The sequence below is a fragment of the Acanthisitta chloris genome, unplaced genomic scaffold (assembly GCF_000695815.1).
Source record: "Acanthisitta chloris isolate BGI_N310 unplaced genomic scaffold, ASM69581v1 scaffold8265, whole genome shotgun sequence".
NCBI classification, from domain to species: Eukaryota; Metazoa; Chordata; class Aves; order Passeriformes; family Acanthisittidae; genus Acanthisitta; species Acanthisitta chloris.
Window position 1 is genome coordinate 152,695 of NW_008672052.1, and position 23,496 is coordinate 176,190.

At 40.5% G+C, this 23,496-nt stretch overlaps 1 protein-coding gene across 1 annotated transcript in view; it reads right to left on the reverse strand.

The window, feature by feature from the left end:
- Nucleotides 1-650: 650 nt before the first annotated feature.
- LOC103801924 (serologically defined colon cancer antigen 8-like) overlaps nt 651-23,496 on the reverse strand; it is a gene marked incomplete at its 5' end in the record, with an annotated part of 36,309 nt that continues 13,463 nt past the window's right edge. The window contains 2 exons of the mRNA XM_009074362.1: nt 651-729; nt 2,720-2,846. Coding sequence (XP_009072610.1) covers nt 667-729; nt 2,720-2,846 — 190 coding nt within the window. The remainder of the gene's footprint in view (nt 730-2,719; nt 2,847-23,496) is intronic.

The window sequence follows — 23,496 nt, forward strand, 5'->3', positions numbered from 1 at the left end:
AATTTCCTTTAGGCCACCTAGATTCAAATAAATGATGCAATTTTAAATTCTGGGACTTTTAAATTACACTCAAGTAACTCTTCCAAGGTAATAGGAACAGCTATAACTATGTTGCAGAATTGACAGCAGTGCTCCAAATAGAATTATTTAGATAATGTTTCTTTCAATGTGACACTGCTATGATTTATTACAAAGCAAACTGTTGCCTTTCTGCAAAAATAGGATAATACTTCTGGAAGTGACAAAACTAACTAATTCCCAATCAAAGGACAAACACCCAGTGACTATCCAGACTAAAAAGTGCCTATGGTAAAATCTGAGTTCTTCTAGAAGTTGCCACCTTGCTAAGAGTTGTCCGTCCTCCTTTCCCTTTAATGGACATCGTTAAGATTCACCTTTTTTAAAATTCTGTTAGGTAAACCTGCCTTTGCTATGGAGTGCTTGTCCTTACATTTTTAAGTGCTTAAAAAGCCCCAAAGAACAAAAAAAGTCCAGTCATTTCAACCCTAAAAATGTTTCAGACACTTCTTTCTTCCTTTTGTCTTGAAGTGTTTGCCAGATTCAACTCACATCTGCAAATAGTTTTCATCCTCCTCTCCTTTCCTCTCCCCCCCTCTCCCTATACATAGGATATAGAAAAAAATACCTACTTCTGCTCATTTCTTTTCATCCATCCAGGTTTTTACTTGGTTCCATCTGTGTCCTGAGATCGGCATCCCGTTTTTTTTCCTGAAATATGCAACTGCAGTTACTAGTGGCTTATGTTCCAAGATACAACAGCACATTTAGCTTAGTGTATTTTACACCACCTTTAAAATATTAGGTAATGATTGGTTTCTTCCACTTTCCCTTCACCCAAAAAAAAAAAAAGATTAATTGATTATAAAGGACAACTGCTGAACAATGCAGTAAAATATGAAATCTGATGTCACTTTTACTTTTGATCAACACTGACTCTGCAATTGTGTGTTTTTAATATTTATCTCTATTCTAACTACATGCATCTTTCTGTAGTTAAGAGCTTCCATTTATGGTGAACTGTTCTTTAGTTTTCTTGAAACAATTGTCTGATATTCCTGGCAGCTCTTTTGGGCTGAATTCCAGTTCCCAGAGAAACAACACTGCTTTATATAGCTGCAAATAGATTTTTAGGGCTTATTTTGTAATATTTTTTATATCATTCTTCACTTCTGAGTGTTCTCAACTTAAAGAGTATCCTCTGAAGCACAATTAACTCGTAATGAACATAAAGAAAGCAGCTTTTGCTGGTCAAGTCTTGATAGCAGTGTAGTACCTGAATGACTTTTTTCCTCTTTTGTATGATCTTTGTACTTCTGTCCAACTGCATAAGAGCACACTCACTTCCAGATAAAGTAGATTATTAATAGCAAAATTCCTATGGACCATGTAAAGGCAGTTCACATTACCCAGAGTGTCTCCTTAAAATGGGAGTCTTAATTTCTCTTCTGAACAACCACCTTCTTAGCCTGTCTACAGAGAGAACACTGTGGTTGCCCTTTGCCAGTAGTTACTACGCACTGATAACCTCACACTATCTTGAGCTACCAAGTTTCATCTACTACAACAGGAAATGCTGTAAAACCAAATACAATGACATGATTAAAAGCTTAACAAACTATGGATTTTATTCCCCTAGGTTAAATATTTACGGAATTCTACAGGTAAAAAGCCTACAAAAATAGTATGATTTAAATGTTTTTAAGTTCTAAGACAATTCATGTTCTGTTTACTGCTAGATGTGCTACTAGACTAAATATCCTACACTGAATGTCCTTTGTTACTCTGTTAACAGATCTTCAGTTATCCTGGGCAAACTCACTAGTTTGCAAATTAGAAAGCATCATGGTATGGTTGAATAAGTGCATTTGCTCAGTCACAAAGCAAGAGCTTGATTATCTGATAGTTCTACTGAAAGCCTCATTCTGTGCTTGTTAGTTCTCCTTTTTCTGAAAAACAATTAAAAGACAGAAACCACCCCAACCCTGCAGTCCTCTCCCTTATTTCGAAAGCACTGACTGAAGAACAGTGGCCAAAACAAAACAAAAAAGCAAGAACAGCCCATAAGAAGCCACAGGGCCCCACTGGAAGCAACAATCAGTCCTGCTAGAGAAAGTGTAGACATTAGTGCTCAGGCAAGACTGACTGTATTTTCACCATCTCACATCTGGGGGAGTGAATCATAGAATATCCTGAGTTGGAAGGGACCCACGAGGATCATCGAAGTCCAACTGCTGACCCTGCACAGGACAGCCCCAAGCACCTCACCATGAGTAGTCATGGAGCAGCAGGAAAGAAAAACAACTTTCACAAAGTGATTAGGGAGACTTAGGTCTGACAAATGGCAGCAAAAAACTCAAACAAATTATCAAGTTACTGTTTTGTTAAATAACAGATTTCCCTTTTCTTTGAGAAAGGAACATGAAATCTTCAGATAAGAAAGCTAGAAACTGTCACGGAGAATAACTTCTCCTGGTTTATTGTCACTTCAAAACACTTTCTTCATTTAGTTTATGCTTAGGTGACCTTCAGCTACTCTTTTCAACTACATGAATTTTTATTTTCATTATTTATAAAGTAATGCCATATTTAAAAGAACAACAGCAACAACATCTATCAGCTGAAATGAGACTGCTGGCAGATTTTGGTGCTAAAGCTGCAGAATATTCCCCTCAGACTTTCTTTTCTTTTGGCACAGTACCTGTGTTCGCAGAAACTGCACCTCTTCTGTAAGCAGCTGCTTCTCTTTGAAGAGCTGGTTCTGTTTGCTGAGCAACTCCACTAACTGCTGAGCAGTGGCCTGGCAGTGCTTGTCAAGCTGCTGTAACCTGTAAAAAAATAGATAAAAGGGTTGCAGAGCATCTGAAGTTGGAGTTCACGGTAGAAGCTTTGATGTTTGCACTGGCGGGTGCAGCTCCCAGAGGCCAGAGTTCAGGCTGGTGGTTGGGCTGAGACTAAAGTATTGCTCCTAGGATGAGCATTCAATGTATTTTCTCTTTGCTCCTAGGATGAGCATTCAATGCAATGTATTTTTGCACTTTGAACTAGCACTTTCAAAGGTCTACACTTTTACTTTAGAAGCCTTATCAGGACATGACAGCAAATTTGCTTTGCTGTGCCATCAGTAAAGTCTGCAGAACTGCAGCCTGACACCTGTGGCTACACATGCCATGCACTCGCTTCAAAACCATCTTCCCAAAGCACACACATAGCCCAGGTTATAAATCCAAACAGCCAAACTGGACCTGAAGTGACGAAAACTTTGGTTTTCTGATCGCTGCTCTTTGCAAGCGGATCAATGTCCGAAACTCATTACGGAACACAACATTTATTTTAAGTAAGCTTAGTGTTAATTAAGTGCATCAGCATAGATCCTTTAATAGCATAGCAGGGATTCCTGGGGAGAGACGTAAAGAGCCCATCACTCCAGAGGTCCTCCTCATTAGGGGCTGCAAAACAGAGGGAACAAGCTGGCAGGTATCAGAAGAAACACACAGGGGTCTTCTGCTTACACTGGAAAAACAAGTGCCTGAGCTGGGACAATGCTGCTGTAAGACAGGGCAACCACACAGCTCCTCCTTCAATCACAAAATCAAGTATCACTTGTTATGTCTCCAGTGACTTACTCCTGGCACCCAGAGAGAAATAATTTCCAAATCAAAACATTTTTTACTAGATAATCACAGGTAGTCCATGCAAATTTCAAAACCATTACTGGACACAAGCCTTAGTGTGCTCTGTATCTTTTCAGATCATGCAAAAGGCGATTCAGATAAACTACTGTAAACAGAAGAGTCTTTAATTATGGCAATACTACTCAATTATGCTTTTCTGTTCGTAACTTCACCACCCACTGTGTTACCTTTAGCCTGTCCCCTTGAGCAGAGGGAGAAATACAACACAGGCACTGAGCTGGGTTTCACTAGCAGGCCACAACTTCACCTTTATCACCCATATCTCCAGTGCTTGAGCACAGATTTAATAACATTCCAATCTACAATCCTGGGCCATGACAGATGAAAAGGGAGCAGTTCTAGTCAGTGCAGATCTGGATCCATGAATTCCCAAATTCTGTCTGCCAGTCTGCTCTCCCAAAACTGCTGCCAAGCTGGCCCTTGGTCCACACACTGGTACTCCCAGCCTGCTCTGGTGCATTTAGCTCCTGAGGACAGGCTCTGGGCCCTCTCACAGTATCTGCTATTACGTGTGACATGTGCAGCACAGCCACACATTCCCATATGCATTGTATCTGGCCTGCCTGCTGATCTCGTAAATGATTCAAGATGAGAAATGAACAGCTCCACCCACATTCACTGTACTTCCCATATGTTACAACTGCACATCGATGCCTGCCATCATTTTTACAACCGGGTGACAGAACCTTCTGCACATTTTGCTAATACAAGTGAGTGAGGTTGCACAGTCACTACGTTCACTTTGGCAACACCTCCTACCAGGCAAGCGTGTACCGTGTCCCGAGCATCTGAGTGACCAGTGTGTCCTCACCCTCCATTCTAAATGAGATCATTTTTCCACCAAAGGGGCAAGATCTGCCCAGCTGGGCTGTCAGGCAGCTGCTCCTCCTCGGCCTGGGAGTGTTGAAGGACAGGAACTGACTCCATGCTCTGTCGTGTTACTTCAAGGCACAAGGTGAAGACTTGCAGCTCTTGAGCTATGTTACGTTTGGACTACCCACAGGACAACCTGGCACTAAGGAATAAGCTTCCATTTAGTAGTAAAAATACCCTCCAAATAACTTCCCACTAATCACTTTAAACCAAAATTCCTATTTCTATATGGAAGCAAGAAATAGACAGTTTCATGAGATGAGTGATTTCACAGAAGGAAAACACAACTGAGGCATCACAAGCTGCAAGGCATCAAGGTAAATGTCTTACCCTCAGTCTTGGTACTTGGAGCTTGTATGCAGCTTTATGTTAGAACAGCTCCAAGCCACCTTTGTGCAGCTACAACATGCAGAAAACTCCATTTCTCAGTTCATACAGCAGTGAAATTTGGATCTGGGAATAGGCTATACCCTAGCATGTCCAGAAACGAAAGAAAAAGGGATACATAGGATTTTGTTACATTTTGACAGCTACGGCTAGACAGTGACTGCAAGACCCTGTAGAAACTAGGTGAAACATCAAATGCAACGCAGAGCTTTGGCTCCAAGGTGAATTCCAGCAGCAGAATCAACTTCCACTGCATCCAACACCACAAAGCTGTACTAGCACCCACTGTGTTACACTTCGATCATCCCCTTATCTGTGGCCTACAGATAAAGACAAAAGCTTCCTTCTTTCCTATGAAGAGACATTGCCAAACCAGGGGCACCCACCAGGCCCTGGCTGCAAGCTCCCTGCCCTGGGGGACCCGGGTCCATTAATCCACAGGCAATCCGCAGTGAAGGAAAAAGCTGACACAACCTGCCAGCCCTCCTCTGGGTTTTAACGTTGATTTGAAAGAAATTAATATGCAAGGATCTGTGGGCAGTGCCCATTCACCCTGCAGTGGGATCGGTCAGTCCTTGACATCGCAGAGACATTAAAAGGTTATTTACTCTTCCAGCATAGTCAAGTTACTGATGTAAAACGTTTTCACTTTACTCCGTGGAGCTGGATTTGCTGAAATGGCGTGATTGGATTGCAGCAACCTGCAGCAGCTAAATCACCAAATCCAATAATCATGCTGCATTTACTGGCACACATCTTAATTAGGTTTTAATACAAGTAATCTGATAACTACTTCTGGCCAGCCAGAGCAGGGCTGTCAGAGCTGAAAGGGCTGTTGTTGAGCAGCTCAGCCAGCGCGCTGCTGCGGCTGCCTCCCCGCTGACCCTGCTGAAGCCCCCATCTGCCAGTTGCCATGGCAATGCAGGCCAGCCCATCTCTGAGCAGTGGGTGCCAGGGCCATCAGGCACCCCACGGCAGGGTCTGGGGCACCACCAGCCACCCATGGGGCCACCAGCACTGGGGCCGCATCTCTGTGGGCAAGGGGCTGCTGGGGCATTGCTCCTGCTGCCCCCCAAAACTACCAAAATGAAAACCCATGAGAATATGTTACTGTGTAGCAAACTGCCTTTTAAAAAATCATTTCCCTTGTCAGGACAAGAGTGCCAGGCTATGAGGGTCTAAGGTTGCTCTGGCACTGCTGGTTTGTCCGTAGGTGGACACAGGGATTAGAGGTGGCTTCAGGTTCCGAGCAGGATAACTGAGGGCCATGTTGCAGACCCACCACGATGTGGAGACACAACTGATGGGGACTGTGCCCCAATATGAAGGCAGTGCCACATTTCATAATCAGCCACTTGCAAGTCCCAAATATTTTTAACACCCTGTGAGTTCTAAAAGCAAATGTATTTTTAAGAACAAGCTTGTTACAAATAGAAGGAACAAGCCCATTAGAAAAGAGAGAAAACCTCCACTTGCTTTTATATTTTTTTCAGAAGATCCTACATATTTAATATCATGTGATAGGAAGTGTTTAAGTTTTGGTACTTAACAGACAGTTGTACTACAACTCATTAAAGGATGTCAAAATCACATACTCAAGTAGTCAAGAGTTAGAAAATGCCAGAGTGAAGGGTCTCCATGCAATTCCTTCCCATCCTAGCTCCCAGCTCCGATGCTGTTCCCTGCCCGGCCCCGCTGGGCTCTTCCTGAAGCAACTACCCACCACAACCCTGCTAAACAGTTTCAGTCTAAACCACAATTCTTGGCAAGCCTAATGAAATCACAAAGAACTTCAGCAATGTCTTATAATAAGAAGCATAACACCCCTAAACACAAACTGACACACAGAGCAGGTGATCTCCTGCTGTATACAAATCAATGATCAGGCTTGCTTTGCTCTATGATGACCTTGGAAAGCCACACTTGCTGCCACACAGGGTTCAGGTGTACTCTTCAGTACCATTCAGCTGGTGCTCATGCTGAGCTTGTTTCTGCAGCCACAATAGCCCTGGCTGCTGTCACTCCCCACCTCTCTTGTGGGGATAGCAGCATGGATCCCTCTGCTTTCCGCTTCAACTCTGCTACTTTGCTGTCTTCCCTTTTCACAGCAGAGTGATTAAGGCAGAAAAATTTATATTCACCATCTCTTTGTATCTTGAATCAGCTCTGTGGACAACCAGGACATTGAAACCAATAATAGAATTAGTTCTTGTACGAGCAACCTGCATCCTCATTGTGGCTTAACAGCAGTGACAAACTCATACAGTAAATTAGAATCTATAAATTTAAAAATGCCACAAATGTCAAATTAAACCCCAAAGTTTCACTAGTGTCCTAAATTCCTATTTACTTAAGAACTTGACCCACAGACCGAGGTCTTGAGACAACCTTAAGTGATGGGCATCTCAGAGAAGCCCCGCACAGGCTCCCAAAATTTCAACAATTTCTTCACCTGGCTCATGTTAATGAAATAAAAAAAGCATAAGAGAAAAAGGACACAGAAGAAAAGGCCACCCTGTAACAGTGAGCAGAAACTAGGCATAGTGAATAAACCTCATTTCTGTCACACTGACAGTCCTGAGTTCTAACAGGCTACAGGGAGATAGTTCAGGGCACATGAAAAAATGTTTCTGTGGGATTTCCCACCCTCTGATCCCTATCAGAATTCTGTTGCCACACAAAAGGCCAAGACTGTCATTTGTTCAGGCAGAGAAGACCTATAGCACTTCAAGCTTAGTAAGGTAAGCACTTGCCCACGCTACAGGCAGAACAAACTCATCCAACTTCTGCTAACAGATGGTAACTACAAGTTAGTATCCCTTGCACAGTTTGGAATCAGACACCTAAGAAGAAAATGTCCACATTTCACCATGAACCCCATGACCCAGGTGGCTTTATATCACTCAATCTTTTTTTTCTTTAAATTTTTCCCCATACTTTTAAAGAACTGCCTATAGTATATCATCTCCAAAAGATAACAATCTTCACATGCCACAATAACAATTACAAATAGGGTTTAATTAAAAGTTTACATAGGAACAGTAGCTTCCTCTTGGTTTCAGATGTCATCACTGACAATTAAAATATATCTTCACTTCCACAGCTGGCCCAACAGGTTAAACAAATAGATCATGTAGGAAACCTGAGCTCTATCTATTCCTGGGCTTTTAATAGCTCACATTGAACATGCTGAAGAGAGCATTATCAGCCTGCTCTTTAGTAGGGGGTGTAGCAGCTGGGCTTAGCTGCTGTGAGGGCCACTTTTAGCCCTCCTGGGTTTTGCCAGGAAGGAAACAAATGAAAGAGAATGGATGGCAGGCCGGAAAAGATATGGGTGAAAGCCTCACTACTGTCTATTTGTGTCTGAATCCCCGCACTGAAGAAGAGGCTTTTCCTCCTCTAAAGGAATACAAAATAGTAAGACCTGTGATAGGAATATGAACCCTGGATCAAGTTTGCTGTAGAGGAAAAATAATTCTACTTACTATTGTCTGCCTTTAGTTGATAAGTATTACATAAAACAATTCTCCAAATCATTTAGGCTATTAATTTAGAATGCTGTACAATATCTTAGAAAAAAAATGGGGCAGGGCTTGAAGCAGACAATGTTACAGGGATATATTGAACCTTATAGTCAGCCCCTATAATTTTTTTTTTTTTAAAAGATGTTCACTTCTCTGATTTTGTTATGTGCCAGACAGAACAGATTTTGCACAATTTCTCAATCAGGAAACAGAGTCTTGATAATGGTAAGAGACATATCCTATCTCGGTTTCAAAAGTGGCCCTCATGTTTACAAGATACGTATTTGTATTACAGAAATAATTTTTCCTGTGCTTGTCTTACCAGTTACAACAATTTTTGTGGCTGGTTTACTTTTTATAGAAGTGTGCTCTCTTTTCCTCATTGCTTACTCTGATTCCTCTTCTTTCTTTTATTACCAGACAAAGTTGAACCTTCACTAACTGCTAGTTGGTGTCCACACAAAACAATCACTATATTCAAGTCAGAGACACTGAGATTTTTTAATGCAATCTGCCCAATCTGAACTCGTTCCTTCACAAACACTTTGCCTTTAAAAAGAAATTCCCAGCATGAACCTCATCAGAAGCGACATGTAACAGACAGTACATGTGGTGTTTGGGCAGGCAGCAGAGAATTGAAAAAGAAGTCTTCACTTTTTCTATCCCATGGCATGTGCAGAATGTACATGTGGCCCAAGCTGACATCAGGCATTTGAAGCAAAAAAACTGCTAAAAGCATCAGCTTCTGTTAATTTACTTTGTCAGATATTGTCTTAATTTAAAAACCCCCCAACTACCGCTAGAAAGGGTAGTGCAGCTGAGCTACAACTGCTTCAGTTGTTTCTGACAGCCACAATTGCAAGATAACACAACAGCTTTGGGTTCAGTCCTGCTGTCCTCACTAAGCCCAGACCCTGACTGCAACCAGCAAGGACTGCAGGCACCGAGGTACAGAGGATAAAGCTTCTGTTTGTTTCTAGCTATTAGTACCTGTGTTTGAAAGGCAGAATGTTTCTCCCTAGTGACCTTGCAAACAAGAGCCCAGTAGTGATGGGTACAGTCCTTCTGATTTGGTTCTCTGCAAGAGAGTCTTCCCAGTTTAAGAACTATATGTTATAGTCCTTCAAAACTGTTCTTTAGCATAAAACCCAAGGCTGCTATACTGTATAGTTTGACCAGTATCAAAATGAGCTCTAAAAAGATCAGTGTTAGATATCTGTGTAGGTGTCACACTCATTAGTTTCTTTGCTTAAACCCCATCAGCCTTATTTTCTACACCACAGGTGCAAATATGCCCCCTCTTTCCAGCTTATTTCAAACAAATGATTTTGCCTATAAGCTCTGGCAGGTGACACACATTTGCTTACTTCTCAGGGTTCACACAGGGTTCTTGTAGTTGTCATAAATTACAGTCAAACTAACAATAGTTTTAAGATTTGGATGGAGTATAGTTTTATGCTTGTGACACAGAAAAGGAGGACTATGACTTTATATTGGTGACAGACATAATTTTTCTGTGCAGCATATTCATAGATGTTTTACATACAAGGGCCTGTTGCTCTCTCCACACAGAGCAGATTGCTTCCATTTGTGAACTTACCCCAAGCCTGTCCTACTCCCCTTCAAATACATCTCTGTCTTCCAAACTTACTTCACCTAGGAAACTGAAAGGAGAAAGGGGGCACATACTGAATGATGGTCAAGAGAAATGTCTGGGAAGCAGGTCAGGGTGGGCAGAGGAGCCCAGGATGTGCGTGAGAGGTAAGAAAGATCTGTGCTCAGATATGTGTGGATATACCCAAGGGACCTGAGGAAGCTTCAGCCTCTGTTTGCGCTGGTTGGCCAAACAAGCATGATCCCACCTCACAGGGAGCTGCTGCTGTCACGCAACACAGCACTCTGGACCAGGGCTGTATCCACTTGAGACCAGCCCCAATCTCCCCACATTCCCCAGTACACCCACAAACCAGTTCTGCGGAGACTGAAGGGACTCACAGCATCAAGGAAACATCAGCTGGAGGGAATGTACCAAGGAAGAGCAAATGCAGGGGAGCTGATGAGAGATTTTTGCATTGGAAAGGGCTGAGGGGAAAGGAGCTTCATCCTGAGAAACCAGAGGGTTTTGAGAAAAATGAGGATAGCTAGAGGATCTGAGCAGTATTGCCAGCTCACCTTCATGGAGCTCAGCTCTTGGGAATACAGAGTCCACTTGGTGTTTAGTTTTGGGCTCTATTAAAAACAGCAAAACCACATGTGAAGTTAGTGAAACCTGCAATTGCTTAGAAGCACTGAAGGGAAGCATTTCACAGAAAATACATCTTAAAAATGTATTAGTACATTATAGACAGTATTACACTCTCTGTAAGACTGGCTGTTTCATAACGTCTATGTATATTAGTCCAACTGTGCTCTAAATTTACTGCATCAAGCCTAAAGGGTGAACTTGATCATTGCTATGAAATAGAGGAATTTTATTGCTGCTTTAGAGGCAAATATCATTACAGTTATACTCAGAAAAACCATTAACCCCTCCACAATAAGGAATATGACTGCAACAAGGCAGTTTGGAGACAAGTATCAACACACCCAGATCACAGCCAGTGCAAAGGGTCAATTATGCCTTTCTGGTGACAGCAGCTTAGCTTGCGGATCAGCAGAGCAGCTCTAGTGTCCCTGCAATAGCAGCACAGGGCTCTCAGGAGTCCCACACAAAACGAGCACAAAGGTGGCTCCAGCCTGGCTCTCCCATGTCACAGTTCAACACATCAGTCAGCAGACACTGGACCCTGCACAAGCATCCCAGCATGGTAGGACTACTAGCACCTTCCAGCAGAAGAATTCATTCTGCCCATAACTGTGCATGTGCGTGCATCGTATTTCAATTATTGTAAAAAATTCTAGCAAAACTCCAAGTCTTTTCTTTGCTACGAGTTGAAATAAATGTTAGTAATTTTCTTGACAGATCTTCAATGTAACTGTAAGAGAAGAATAGTTTTCCCTTTGGATTACATCAAAAGGTTTTGCTTATTTTTGTTAGGTAAATTATGCTTTTCTCAAATTTTTTCTCCATGTTCTCATCTTTCAGTGGTAAGCAATGGCAAGTTTTATGAAACAAATGTTTAAACAAGAAAGCTTAGAAGTCTTGATATGCTTTTGATATGCTTTTGGAAGCCGAACATTCTCACTTACATAAATGAAAATTAAGTGCCTTAAATCACTAGTCATAAATTAAGAAAACACAGCTGTGTCTCTTTGTTCAAAAATACAACCATGGGTTTCGCTCTTCTAAGTAGGGATATGGAAGACACACATGTACGCAAAATGAGAAGCAAGAGATCCACCTACTATCGATCCATTACTTGTCTCTGTAGACTTGATAACCCCTGATACTGCTGCTGCAGCAGAAATACATCATCACTCAAAATTCCTTATTGGGAAACCTACCCAGAGAAATGCACATTTCCAAACGAAACGCACACTTTTGCTGATGCACTCCACAGTGTTGGTGAACTCGCACACTAACACGGCACCGAAAGAGGCCTGTGCTTCTGAAAGGCTGTGAAAGCTCAGCAGATGCCCCGAGAGAGCCCAAGGTCCCTGCTGGGGCTCACTGGTCCGAGTCCACTCCTCCTCAGCAGCCATCCAAGAGCCTTCCAGAGAGATGCTGGTGGTCTTGGCACCACTCCTGGTGGACAACTGTCCACCTCACACCTGGCTCAGCCTTGGCTGAGGAGAGGTAATGAACAGGCCGACAAAATGAACCCAAGCCTCCCTCCCGAGGGAGGCTACTTTTGATCAGTGTTGAGCAACATATGCAGGCTTGAGCAGGGGGGCATGCAGGCAGCTCAGGAAAAAGCGTGCACTGCTGTAACTAAACTGCAGATTAAGCTGAGGACTGCTGTTTCCTAAGCTCCAGATAAGGAGCCTTCTGGAGAGTAAGAAAAAAAATTAAAGAGAAGAAAGAGCAGCAGTTGTACTTTTAATTTATTGTGAATTTAGGCTATATTAGAACAGCATTTGTTTCAGTTTAAGATAGTATATTTTTCAACAAAGATCCTCAGTAGGGAAGATGCTTCTGTAGTTAATGGTTTGTTTCTAATGTCTCTGAAACCACAACATTACCTGCTCTGCAAGTATTTACCTACAAATGAATGTTTGGGCGTCCCTCATGTTATCTCTTTACATAAAAATCATGATATTGGGATCACAATGTACTTAAAACCTCTTCAAATAAAATAATCCTAATTTAATTGAACTTCTGTACTGCAACATCAGATTTTTAATTTCCTTCGGAAACAAATGGTATCAAGAAGAGAAAACTGCATTTACAGGTCTACTAAGAGGTCTGCTCTCATTGAGAGACAGAGGAATTTAGAGTTCTATTGTGTGACAGTCGAGAAAAGACTAAATACCTATTTCTGTTACAGATCTGGATACAATAGCTTTCATCCTGATCCAGAATAACTCCCATGAGCTGTAATGGGAACTACAGACTCCTGTAAAGCACACAAAACCCTACAAAGAGCCCAATTCTGTGCTGCTAAAAACAAAAGGAGTTTTGCCTTTAATGGGAACAGGCCCCTTGTTTACAGAAAGAGCAACTTGTCAAACAGAATACAAATGCCAAGCTGGTATGTTATAGCCACAAGCACAATAGCCCCAATCTAGTTTTTAACTAAGCAAATCCTAGAGAGAGCAGTTTCCCCCCCAAAATATGGGCATTGGCTACAAATTCAATGAACTGGTGTCTCAAAGTGTTCACGAAGGATGCAGGATATCTGCAGAAGGGCACAAGCTTTTCATCTCAAAGGGAGGGAAACGGTATGTTTTCATTATAAAAAATGAGAGTGTGAAAAAATCCTAACCACACAATAGCTGTCTTTCAAGTATAAAGTTCAGAATTGCATCTCCCAAGTTTCCTGTACGTTAAAAGAAGAACACAGAATAACGATCTAAAAATCCTTCACAAAAAACCAACAAGCAAGGATGAAGCAGTACTCGCCTGGGGGCCAATTGCCTCTCCAGCAGCGGTAAGGCTGTTACTAGGCTTGCAGTACCATTTGTTCCATTACACAATCTCCTGAAGCCTTTTACAGAGAGCTAAAACAACTGCCTGTACCAACACGACACATGGCTTTCCATCCCGACTCTTTGCTAATCCAGACGCTCCAACCATCTTTCTTTAAGATGCCATATGGTTGGCAGAAGCCTGTAGATCTAGCAGCACATCTGCTTGTATGTTACTTCTCCCCTCCAACTCCCCCCTCCACACCACAAAAGAGAGAGCAAATAATTATTTAACATGTAACCAATTAAACTGCATTTAAAGAGGACGGGGATTATTTAGTTCTAGATATTTTTAAAAATATAGATTGCTGCAGAAGATCGTTTGTCTCTCAGTGATTTGAGAAATACAGAGAAACAAAACAAAGAAATGAAAGGCACATGGGCAAAATGATCGCTGCATTTGAATTATTTAAATGACTGCCATTTCAGACCTTATGCCCGAAGATTTATTTCCCACATTAGTGTGCCACTGAAGAAAGGACTGAATTCACTCTCTGCTTTTGTCAGAGGTGAATCAGACAAGCAGACTAGGAAACCATAATACACCAAACCATGCTTTGTTAAGCAAGCAGAGTGAGTCTGTATGCTAATGACTCTGCAGGAATACACTGACATACTGATTTTTTTGGTGTGACGAGCAAAGATTATTGACACTGTTGAAATCCTGGTTGCACTGGCATGCAGGCATCCAGGTTGTCTCTTTAGAATCCAGACACCAGGAAGACAGGCTGCAAAAATAATTTCGTTCGTGATGAGTTATCACTTGACCACTTATGACATAATAAACTATAACAGAAAAGAAAATATACACTTTGGAGCCTGACAAAAAAAATGTTCGAGAAACAGAAATGATAAATAAATAAACGCTCCTTTAAAAGTCTCATTGACCACTCTGTGATGAATAACCATCTTAGTTAACGCAGGACAGGCAGAGTGGGAAATGTGTAAGGACAGACAGCACAATTCTGCAATTCTGTCTGCTAAGGATTTGCAGCACCTTTTGTTCAGAAACATTATTTCCTCGTTGAACTTTTCCTGCATCAGTAAAATAAGACATCAAAGAGATAAAAGATAACAGCTCTACCTCAAATGCTGCTCACATGCACAGTTCGTGCGATTATCTGTGCAGAGCAGCAGTATGTAGCATAAGGAACATGAAGCACATGTGTATGTCCTAGCATTTTTCAAGAATAGAAACGTGCTTGCTCCAAATAGTCTCCCCGCATCAAGTCTCCACTGCAATGAGCACAGAACGTTCCTCTGCCTTCACAAAAACAGTTTTCCTTGCAATATGGGAATGCTTGTGTTCAACTAGATAGTGTACAAATTGGTTTTTTCCCTCAGCTGTTTAGGAGTTAGAATTCTGAAAAAAATGATGGGAAGACTGTGTCCTACCCTCACAGAAAGAGCCGACCAGTGTTGAGGCTCTGGTTGAAACCAGCATTTTGGAGGACACAATACTAGGTTTCCAAGCTGCGGCTAGTGCTTTCCTTTCACCCCTACTCTCTGTCTCAAGGCTATTTTAAATTTAATCAAAATAGCTTTGAATAGTTTTATACAAAACCAAATTAAAAAAGCCACTTTCTACTCCCATAATTACATTTTTTCCTCTTTTCCTTAAGGAAAAGATGACAGAAGTTCAAAGCATACTTGAATTTCAAAATATAAAATGTGGCAATGTATTCAATGATGTAACAATTTAGCTCAGCTTAAATTTGATAGGGCTTGATTTACCAGCTATAATAAATAAAGAACTGTATAGAGGGTGTTTACAGTAACAAGAAATGTTTATAAATAACTCCAGATTAAGATTTCAGTTAGTTCTATGTGTAATATTCAAAACTTACAAACTATGAAATCATGAAAAAAATATATAATAAAATCAACAAAACCCCTCCCCAACCTCTTGAATTAATCTCTTTCAGACCTTGTGTGTTTTGCACACATTTCTGATTGTTAATCAATTTTCATTTCAGGTATTAATGCCCAGGCTTGGCCCACTTGCCTCAATCTTCTTAGAGGACTCTGGGAGATGGGAGAGAAAATTGTTTCCAGTTATCTGACTGCACACTTTCCTTTACCTTCCTAGACGAGGGGTGTGTACGTACGTGCCTTCATGATTTCCTGAAAGTCAGTAGCACTTACTAGCTTGAAAAATGCCTATTTTATCCATTGCATTGCTTTGGATAGCAAGGCAACAATCAACCCAGCAGGATTTCTGAACTGATCAGGTTAAAACCCATGATCTACGACCACATTTAGTACATCTCTGAACTGAAGCTCTAACTGAAGCTCCTGAAGTTGTGCTTGGAGAGCTCTCATACAGGCAGCCCCTTACCAGCAATGTGCAGTATTGCTCTCCCTTCAAAACAGCTCATACAAACATCAGCAATAGTTTCAGAAACAGAAGGCCTGGACAACAAAGGTCCTCTGCATATGTGAGACATGCATTTGATTAAGCAATTCAGAAATTTAATGTGCTGTTTAGGCAAAATTATGGTCCTAGATTTAGGTAAGAGAGAGAAAATGAACTTTGTATTGTGCTATATCTTCTTGTCCAAGAACAGGTGAATAAAAGAAACCGTGTGAAATCTTCACCAAAACCTGCTGCAAACCGACTACTGTAGAAATAATGCAAATGCTGTACACTTTCTTACTGCTTGCAGGCTAAGAAAAAAAAAGTTTATTCTTTTGACAAGCAATGGAAAATTATGAAGGTGCAGTGTACATCAAAAGTTTCTCCTTTGACCCCAGAGTGTAACTGCACTGCTGCTCACTCTTAATGACTTCTGATAGAAAGTGTCAATGGTTCACTGGATTGCAGTTTAGACCACTTAAGAAAAAAAGCTGGGCCTGATGAAGACTCCACTATCATATCTTGGTCAGATACTTTTAGATTTGGTTGGGTGTTTTATTTTTCTGGGGGATGGGTGATAGAGTGAGGGATTTTTAAGTTTTTAAAGAAAAGACAGTTCTGATTATATGGAAAAATAAAGATTATAAATAGGTTTAAAGCTTCATGTATTTATATTTTAGACATATCTGAAACGTTCTATAGAATAACTTAAAATCATCGACCCAGTTTTATTGGGCACTTTAATCTGTAACTTGTAGAAGGAACAGAATTTCTACAGCAATGTATGGAAATAACAGAATGCTTTTCCTCTTATGAGGCAAAGAGAAATGGGGAACTAAAAATTCAGTGAAAACCCTTCAATTTGCAAAGGACAACATGGGGAGGAGGGTATATTAGCAAGGGAATTAATTTCTCCCCTCATAACCACATAAATGCCCTTAGACATCCATTATCAAAACAGAAAACATAGAACCACTAAATGGAAAAATTACACCACTGCATACTGGCATTTTTAATTCTGTGACTCCTGTCTTAGTATCATTTCTAGTCCTGGATGATAACTTCATGTACTTAATTTTAAGAATACAATAAGAACATATACTTCACAGGGAAAACAAGAAATCAGTCAGGTATCTGAAAGATTTTGAGTAACATTTCAACAAGTTTTACGGTATGCAAACTATTCTAATGCAATCAGTTTTTATTAATCTAACTCTCAGGCATTAATCATATTTTAATACTTAGAGTGATTCTTCCAAATAGCCTACGAGCTTACTTTGCTTTTGTTTTTTTAAGAACCCCAACAAGTTTGGCTTTCACTTGTGTATTCTATTGGTGGAGTCACCATCCCTGGAAGTGTTAAAGAGGCATCTCGATCTGATGCTGGAGGGTATGGTTTAGGGGTTACAGAGGAGTGGCAGGCTAATGGCTGGACTCAATGGTCTTAGAGGCCTCCTCCAATCTTGATGATTGTAATGCTTGTCTTTCAACTGAAAAGAATGTTTACAGATTGAATATGAGAAAACAAAGAAATTGCAAAACTGTCCAAGATGCTCTGTAGTACTTAAGTTCCAAATTTCTACAAGTGACAGCACTGGAACCATTTTTTGGGCTCTTAAACTTTGCCTTCCCCATCTGACACACACAGATCATGGAAACATTCAGCCTCCGTGTTGCAGTTTGTAACATACAAAGTGCACATGAACACTGTGATGAATTCCTGCTTGTTCAATAATGACATATTTTACCATATACAATTTTTGTGACCTATTACTGCAAGTTGCACTTGCATTTATTTCTACAGCCTTGCAGCATTTCGAGTCCTGAAATTTTACTTGTAATCTGATGTCTCTACCACCACAGCACTGTTATAATCAAAATTAATAGGCCACAATAGTCTTCTAAAATTAAACTCTGATCCGAAAGGTACATTTGAACATTTGGGGATCTCTCTTCAGATGCTGACAGGGAGACAAGTGAGCGGATGTAGAGAGAATCTGGATATATGGTTCACATATGGGCCTAACAAGAGCAATCTCTTCATATAAAGACACTATTTCTCATGCTAAGTCTACCTTGTTTTCTAATGTCAGCTGAAAGGAATGTTGGAATCTGGGACAGTTTTCCGCATCACAGTCTGTTATTTAACTGCCTAATGTCAGAATTATTGTCTCTTTTCATAGAACCTCTGTAGTTTGGGGTAGCTGTTTTGCTGTTGTTTTGGGGGGTGGGTTGTTTTTTTAAGACTACCAATGCTACACCGTCTTAGGAAATCTTATTCTTGCTTATACTCACACTCAAAGCACCCTGAAATTAAGGTAACCTAACTGATTGAAAAAAATTTTTTTGCAGTGCTGTATTAGAACCATGAGATTACCACTGATTCAACTGCTACAAAAGAAATTTCGCATCTGGTATTGCCAAGTACTGAATGTTTTTAAGCACAAGTCCTTCAACTGAGTCTAGATCCAAAAACACAGGTCCCAGGCACAATGCTATACTAGTTGTCATTTAGGGCTTCCTTTTGTACAGCACAGAATCCAATATGTCAGCACAAGACAAAAGCACTGAGTAGGAAGATAGTGAAAAAAATCTTGGTTGCTAAGTTAGCCTGTCATGTAGTAAACATTTGTGTGAAGCCACATACCATATGACCCAAAGGCTCAGAAAACTACAGTTTAGTAAAAATAAAAAATATTTTAAAAAAAGAAAAAAAAAGTACAGTACAAAGGAAATCCAGTTGCAAACATGCAGAAGGTAGGACTGGTACCATTGCTCAGTGTGGGGAAATCTTTTACTTTGATCAACATATAGCTGCACCCGAAGTATAAAAACTCTGCTCAAGCAGGTTTGGAAGAAAAATGCCAACGTTCATTAATGCCCACTACTCATAACACACAATTGTTTCACAACTTTATCTTAGAAGACATTAGAAAAGAACAGTACAGCATTATTTTCACACAGCACAGGGATGACCTTAAACCAGTAATGTCAGGATCTGTAGCACAGCATGGGTAAAAATGAGACATGATGCTTGGAGAAGAACTGCCATAGTTCAAAACAAAGTGCTGAGAAGTCTCCACTGGCTGCCAGAACTCAAAGTATTCAGAGGATCAGGAATTGAACAGAATTTGTGTTTTATGGATTTAAGTAACAGAGCAAAACCAAACACAGCAGCATCTCTGAGCTATGCAACCCTAAGCAACAGCATAGACTGAGGAAAAAAAGCACTGGAATATGGAACAAAACATGCAAATGTGCAAGGTGCTGTCCAAGCTTACCTTAATTCAGGGAAATCCTCAGACAAGGAAGTTGAAAGCAAAAGGTGCCTCTTAAGGCTATGAAATTATTTTGCAGTTAAATCATTACAACAACAAAAGAGCTTAATGTTTTGCAGCTACCTATGAGTCACAGGGTTCACAGATGCTCCCCATGCCCAGAAGTGAAAAATTCTTTTTAATTCAGGGTTCTAATTAGGATGATAATTAGAAGAAATCCCAAACCATCACACTTGATGGTAACAACCTATGTGTTTACACACAGACTCCTTTGCAGTATATTGTGGGGAGACAACTAAGTAAACTAAACAAAGTACTCTTCCTTACCTAGCTGGGGTCTGAACTTGGTTCCAAGTTTTGAAGGAGTCCAGGCCTTTTGAGGGAACTCAGCCAGCAATTGAGGCAAAGATTTCTTCAAAGGAGGAAAGAGACTTGGGTTTTTTTTTACCCTGTTCTTTGTCCTCCTCTTATTTTTTTCTTTTAAATAAAAGCAACATCTCTGATTTGTGAGCACTGAATTTTGAAAGGAAGGGAGAAAACACCATTACAAACAGCAAGCAAATCTTTTGGTTTATGAATCTACTAATCCATCCATGAAATATCCAGGTTGTCTTCATCATCATCATTTCCAAAACACCAGATTATATAAGGCAACAATGGAATACTAGGCTGGTCTGTTTCCCATATTTTTAGTTGGCTCAGCTGGAAAGTCAATACAGGCTATTGCCCCAGGAGGAGTGAATGATTTAACTCAAATGCAATTTTGCACAAAATTACTTACACAACTGGAAGAAAAAAAGCATGGCTAGTTAGACCCCTTCTTAGAGATATGAATTTGATTTTTTCGCCCCTTAACTAAACTAGTATAATTCATGAATTTAGTTCACAGTGTAACTGTTAAATAAACCAGGTATAAATCTTGACATCAAAACACTAAGTTTTCTGTGCTAAGAGGGAACTGCCTCTACACCACGAGTCAAGTACTAAACTTACGCAATACATCTCAGACAGTACTGCATGGGCCTCTTGAAACTTCTGCTCAGGAGTAACATTTATGCTGCAGCAGATGCAAGACAAAATCCCTAAATTGTAGACCGATATTTAGAAGAGATCTGTTGCATGTGGTTTTGATCTTTAGATCATCAACTCCTGGAGGCACAGATCTTCTCTAATTACATGACTTCAAAGCACCATGTGTTTCCATTATGCTATTTAAATAATAGATTTAATTTGAATTTACATTTGTTGATGTAAACATTACTGACTGTAACATTACCCTGCAATCTGATGCAGAAAATCACTGAAGTATTAGGAAAAAAATTCCTTCCCAAAAAGATTACAAAGGAAAGAATCCCTAACCGTGTTATTTGAAAATCTGAATAGAAATTAGCTAAGTAGAACAGAATAAATTTTAGTGGAACAAAATTTTTAGGATGATATTTTCACACAAACAGCACTAACATCTCAAGTAATTCTAATTTTTAATTCTGCTCTGCAGTTATCTGTTGTGTTTAAGGGACTGAACAAATTCCCATGTTTCCAGCAACCAAAGTTCCACTGGTTAGTAAAAGGAAAGAGAGTAGCCTGGGAAGGATCACTCATTTACCTTGCAACACTGCTTTAACAGAAGTTGAACTGGGGACTCCACTAATGAATTTAACTACAGGACTCTCATCAGTTCTGTTTTTTACCAAAATTAATTTAACCTCTGTTTTTGCATAAGTAGTCTCTGTTACTTAAAACTTTGTTTGGGGTTGCTTCTGGACATTGGGGGGGGCTCAAATGGAATGGGGTGGTGCTGGGTCCAGAGACAATTGAGGGAAGAGCAGTTCAGAGGGAAGGATTTGAACACAATAATATAAGGTAAACTTTGCTCAAGCACTGTTAATAGAAAAAAACCAACCAACCAAACCCCTGGACTACTGCTGAATAAAGAGATTTTAATTTTATTTTCCAGATGACCTGCAAGCACTTACAATAGTTGCTATAATTTCTATGTTTGAGAGAACCTAGGCAAAAAGAAGAAAAACATCTATGTATCATGTAGACGGTATGTATTGTTCAGTTCATGTCATGCTGCCTTAAAAAAATCACCTTGAATTGCAGAGACTGCAAATTATATCTAATCAGAATTTCCAAGCATTAATAATAACAACAACCACCCAGTCTAAAATTTGCCAAAATAGAAGCTGTTGAAAGTAGGAGCAAACAGCTAAGGAAGAGTGAAAATAATAATATTCAGTAAAAATTGCACTGGCTTTCAGTTCTGATCACATAACTTGAAAAGCAACTGAGCAAACAAGTAGATTGCATGAAAATTTTTGAACAAGAAGAGATTTTTGTACACTGTCTAGATTCAAAACCATTTTTTTTTAGAAGATTCAGAAATCTTCAGAACATTTTTAGCAGAAAACATTCCTTCCACATGTAGAAGCGAACACCTAAAATTACCTTAAACTAAGAAAAGCATGAAAAGGCAAAGGGAAAATAACAGAAAGAAGTCTTTTTCTTCTTTTAAGTTTTTTTCATCCACATTACTTAAGGGATTTTTTGTCTGTTAGTACGTGATCCCTCTGACTCATTCTTTCTTTTCCTTTTGTCCTTACACTAACCTGCACATCGAATGAGTGTGAACACAGAGCCTTCTGTCTGACCTAAAAACTCTTAAGCAGAAAAAAAATTCACAGACTGTTAAGGGGTTGAATGGACCTTAGAGATGATCTAGACCCATCCCCCCCTCACCTCTCACTAGACCAGGTGGCTCAAGGCCCAATCCAACCTGGTTTTGAACACTGCCAGGGTTGGGGCATCCACTACCTCTCCCTCCCTGGGCAACCTGTGTCAGTGTCTCACCACCCTCACAGTAAAAAACCTTTTCCTAATTTCTAATATAAATTTCCCCTCCTTCAGCCTGTACCCATTGCCCCTTGTCCTATCACTGCAGCTCCTAACAGTGTCCCTCTCTGGCTCTCCTGTAGCCCCTTCAGATACTGAAAGGCTACTATGAGGTCTCCACGCAAACATCTCTTCTCCAGGCTGAACAGCCTCAAATTCCAAACCTGTCTTCTCTTCATAGGTGCTCCAATCCTCTTACCCACTTCATGACCCTCCTCTGGACTTGCTCCAACAGTTCTATACCCTTTTTATGCTGGGGATACCAGAACTGTAGGCAGTACTCCAGGTGGGGCCTCACAAGAGCAGAGGGGGAGAATCACCTTCTTTGACCTGTTGGCCACACTCCTTTTGATGCAGCCCAGAATTTGGCTGGCTCTCTGGGCTGCTAGCACGTACTGCCCACTTCATGACCCTCCTCTGGACTTGCTCCAACAGTTCTATACCCTTTTTATGCTGGGGATACCAGAACTGTAGGCAGTACTCCAGGTGGGGCCTCACAAGAGCAGAGGGGGAGAATCACCTTCTTTGACCTGTTGGCCACACTCCTTTTGATGCAGCCCAGAATTTGGCTGGCTCTCTGGGCTGCTAGCACGTACTGTCAGCTCATGTTGAGTTGGGTGTAAGTGAAAAGATGATGGCCAGACAAAACCAACTAAGTACTTGAAGTGCTAGATTTGAAAAAGTCCCCTTACATGATCCATAAACAGTCCCAACAGTGGGAGCACACACAACACTGTAGATGAAGGATCACCTGGAATTCATACAATCTTGGGGTTTTGATCACATTATTGACAAATGCATGTACTTATGGTAAGGTGCTCTGGACTGCAAAAATAAAGGGTAATAAATATGTGAAAAGCATAATATTCACAGCTTTCTTAATACTTTGCACATGGCAAAGACAGTCACTAGAACTTGTTTTGCTCTTGGTGTTGTCCACGTCTCTATCCCAAAAATCTCAATTGTGTAACCCTTTGTAAATATCTAATTTTCTTTAGCCAGTTGCAGTTTTGGAATCATGTTTGGAAAAAATGCAGTGAATCTGTCAAAATTGTTATGCATGAGGGTACAGGCCTCCCACTTGAACTTACAGCAGCTACCTGAATGACTCTAACATGGGCTAACCATTTCCAATACATAACAAAACACAAAAGTAAATCTCTCCGTCTGGAGAGTGGTGGTGGTAAAACAGCTTAAGTTTCTTGAAACATTATGTTGGTACATGCACATGTTCCATCAAGTGTTAGATGTTCTCTTTTTACTGCAAGCGATTTACACAGTGACCAAGTCATAGGCACTATTTTTAAAATATAAGCTCAGACTTATTATTAGAACTTTAAAGAATTATCACAATATATTTACCATAAAAGCAGATGCACCAAGGTGATCCTAGAACCTGGATG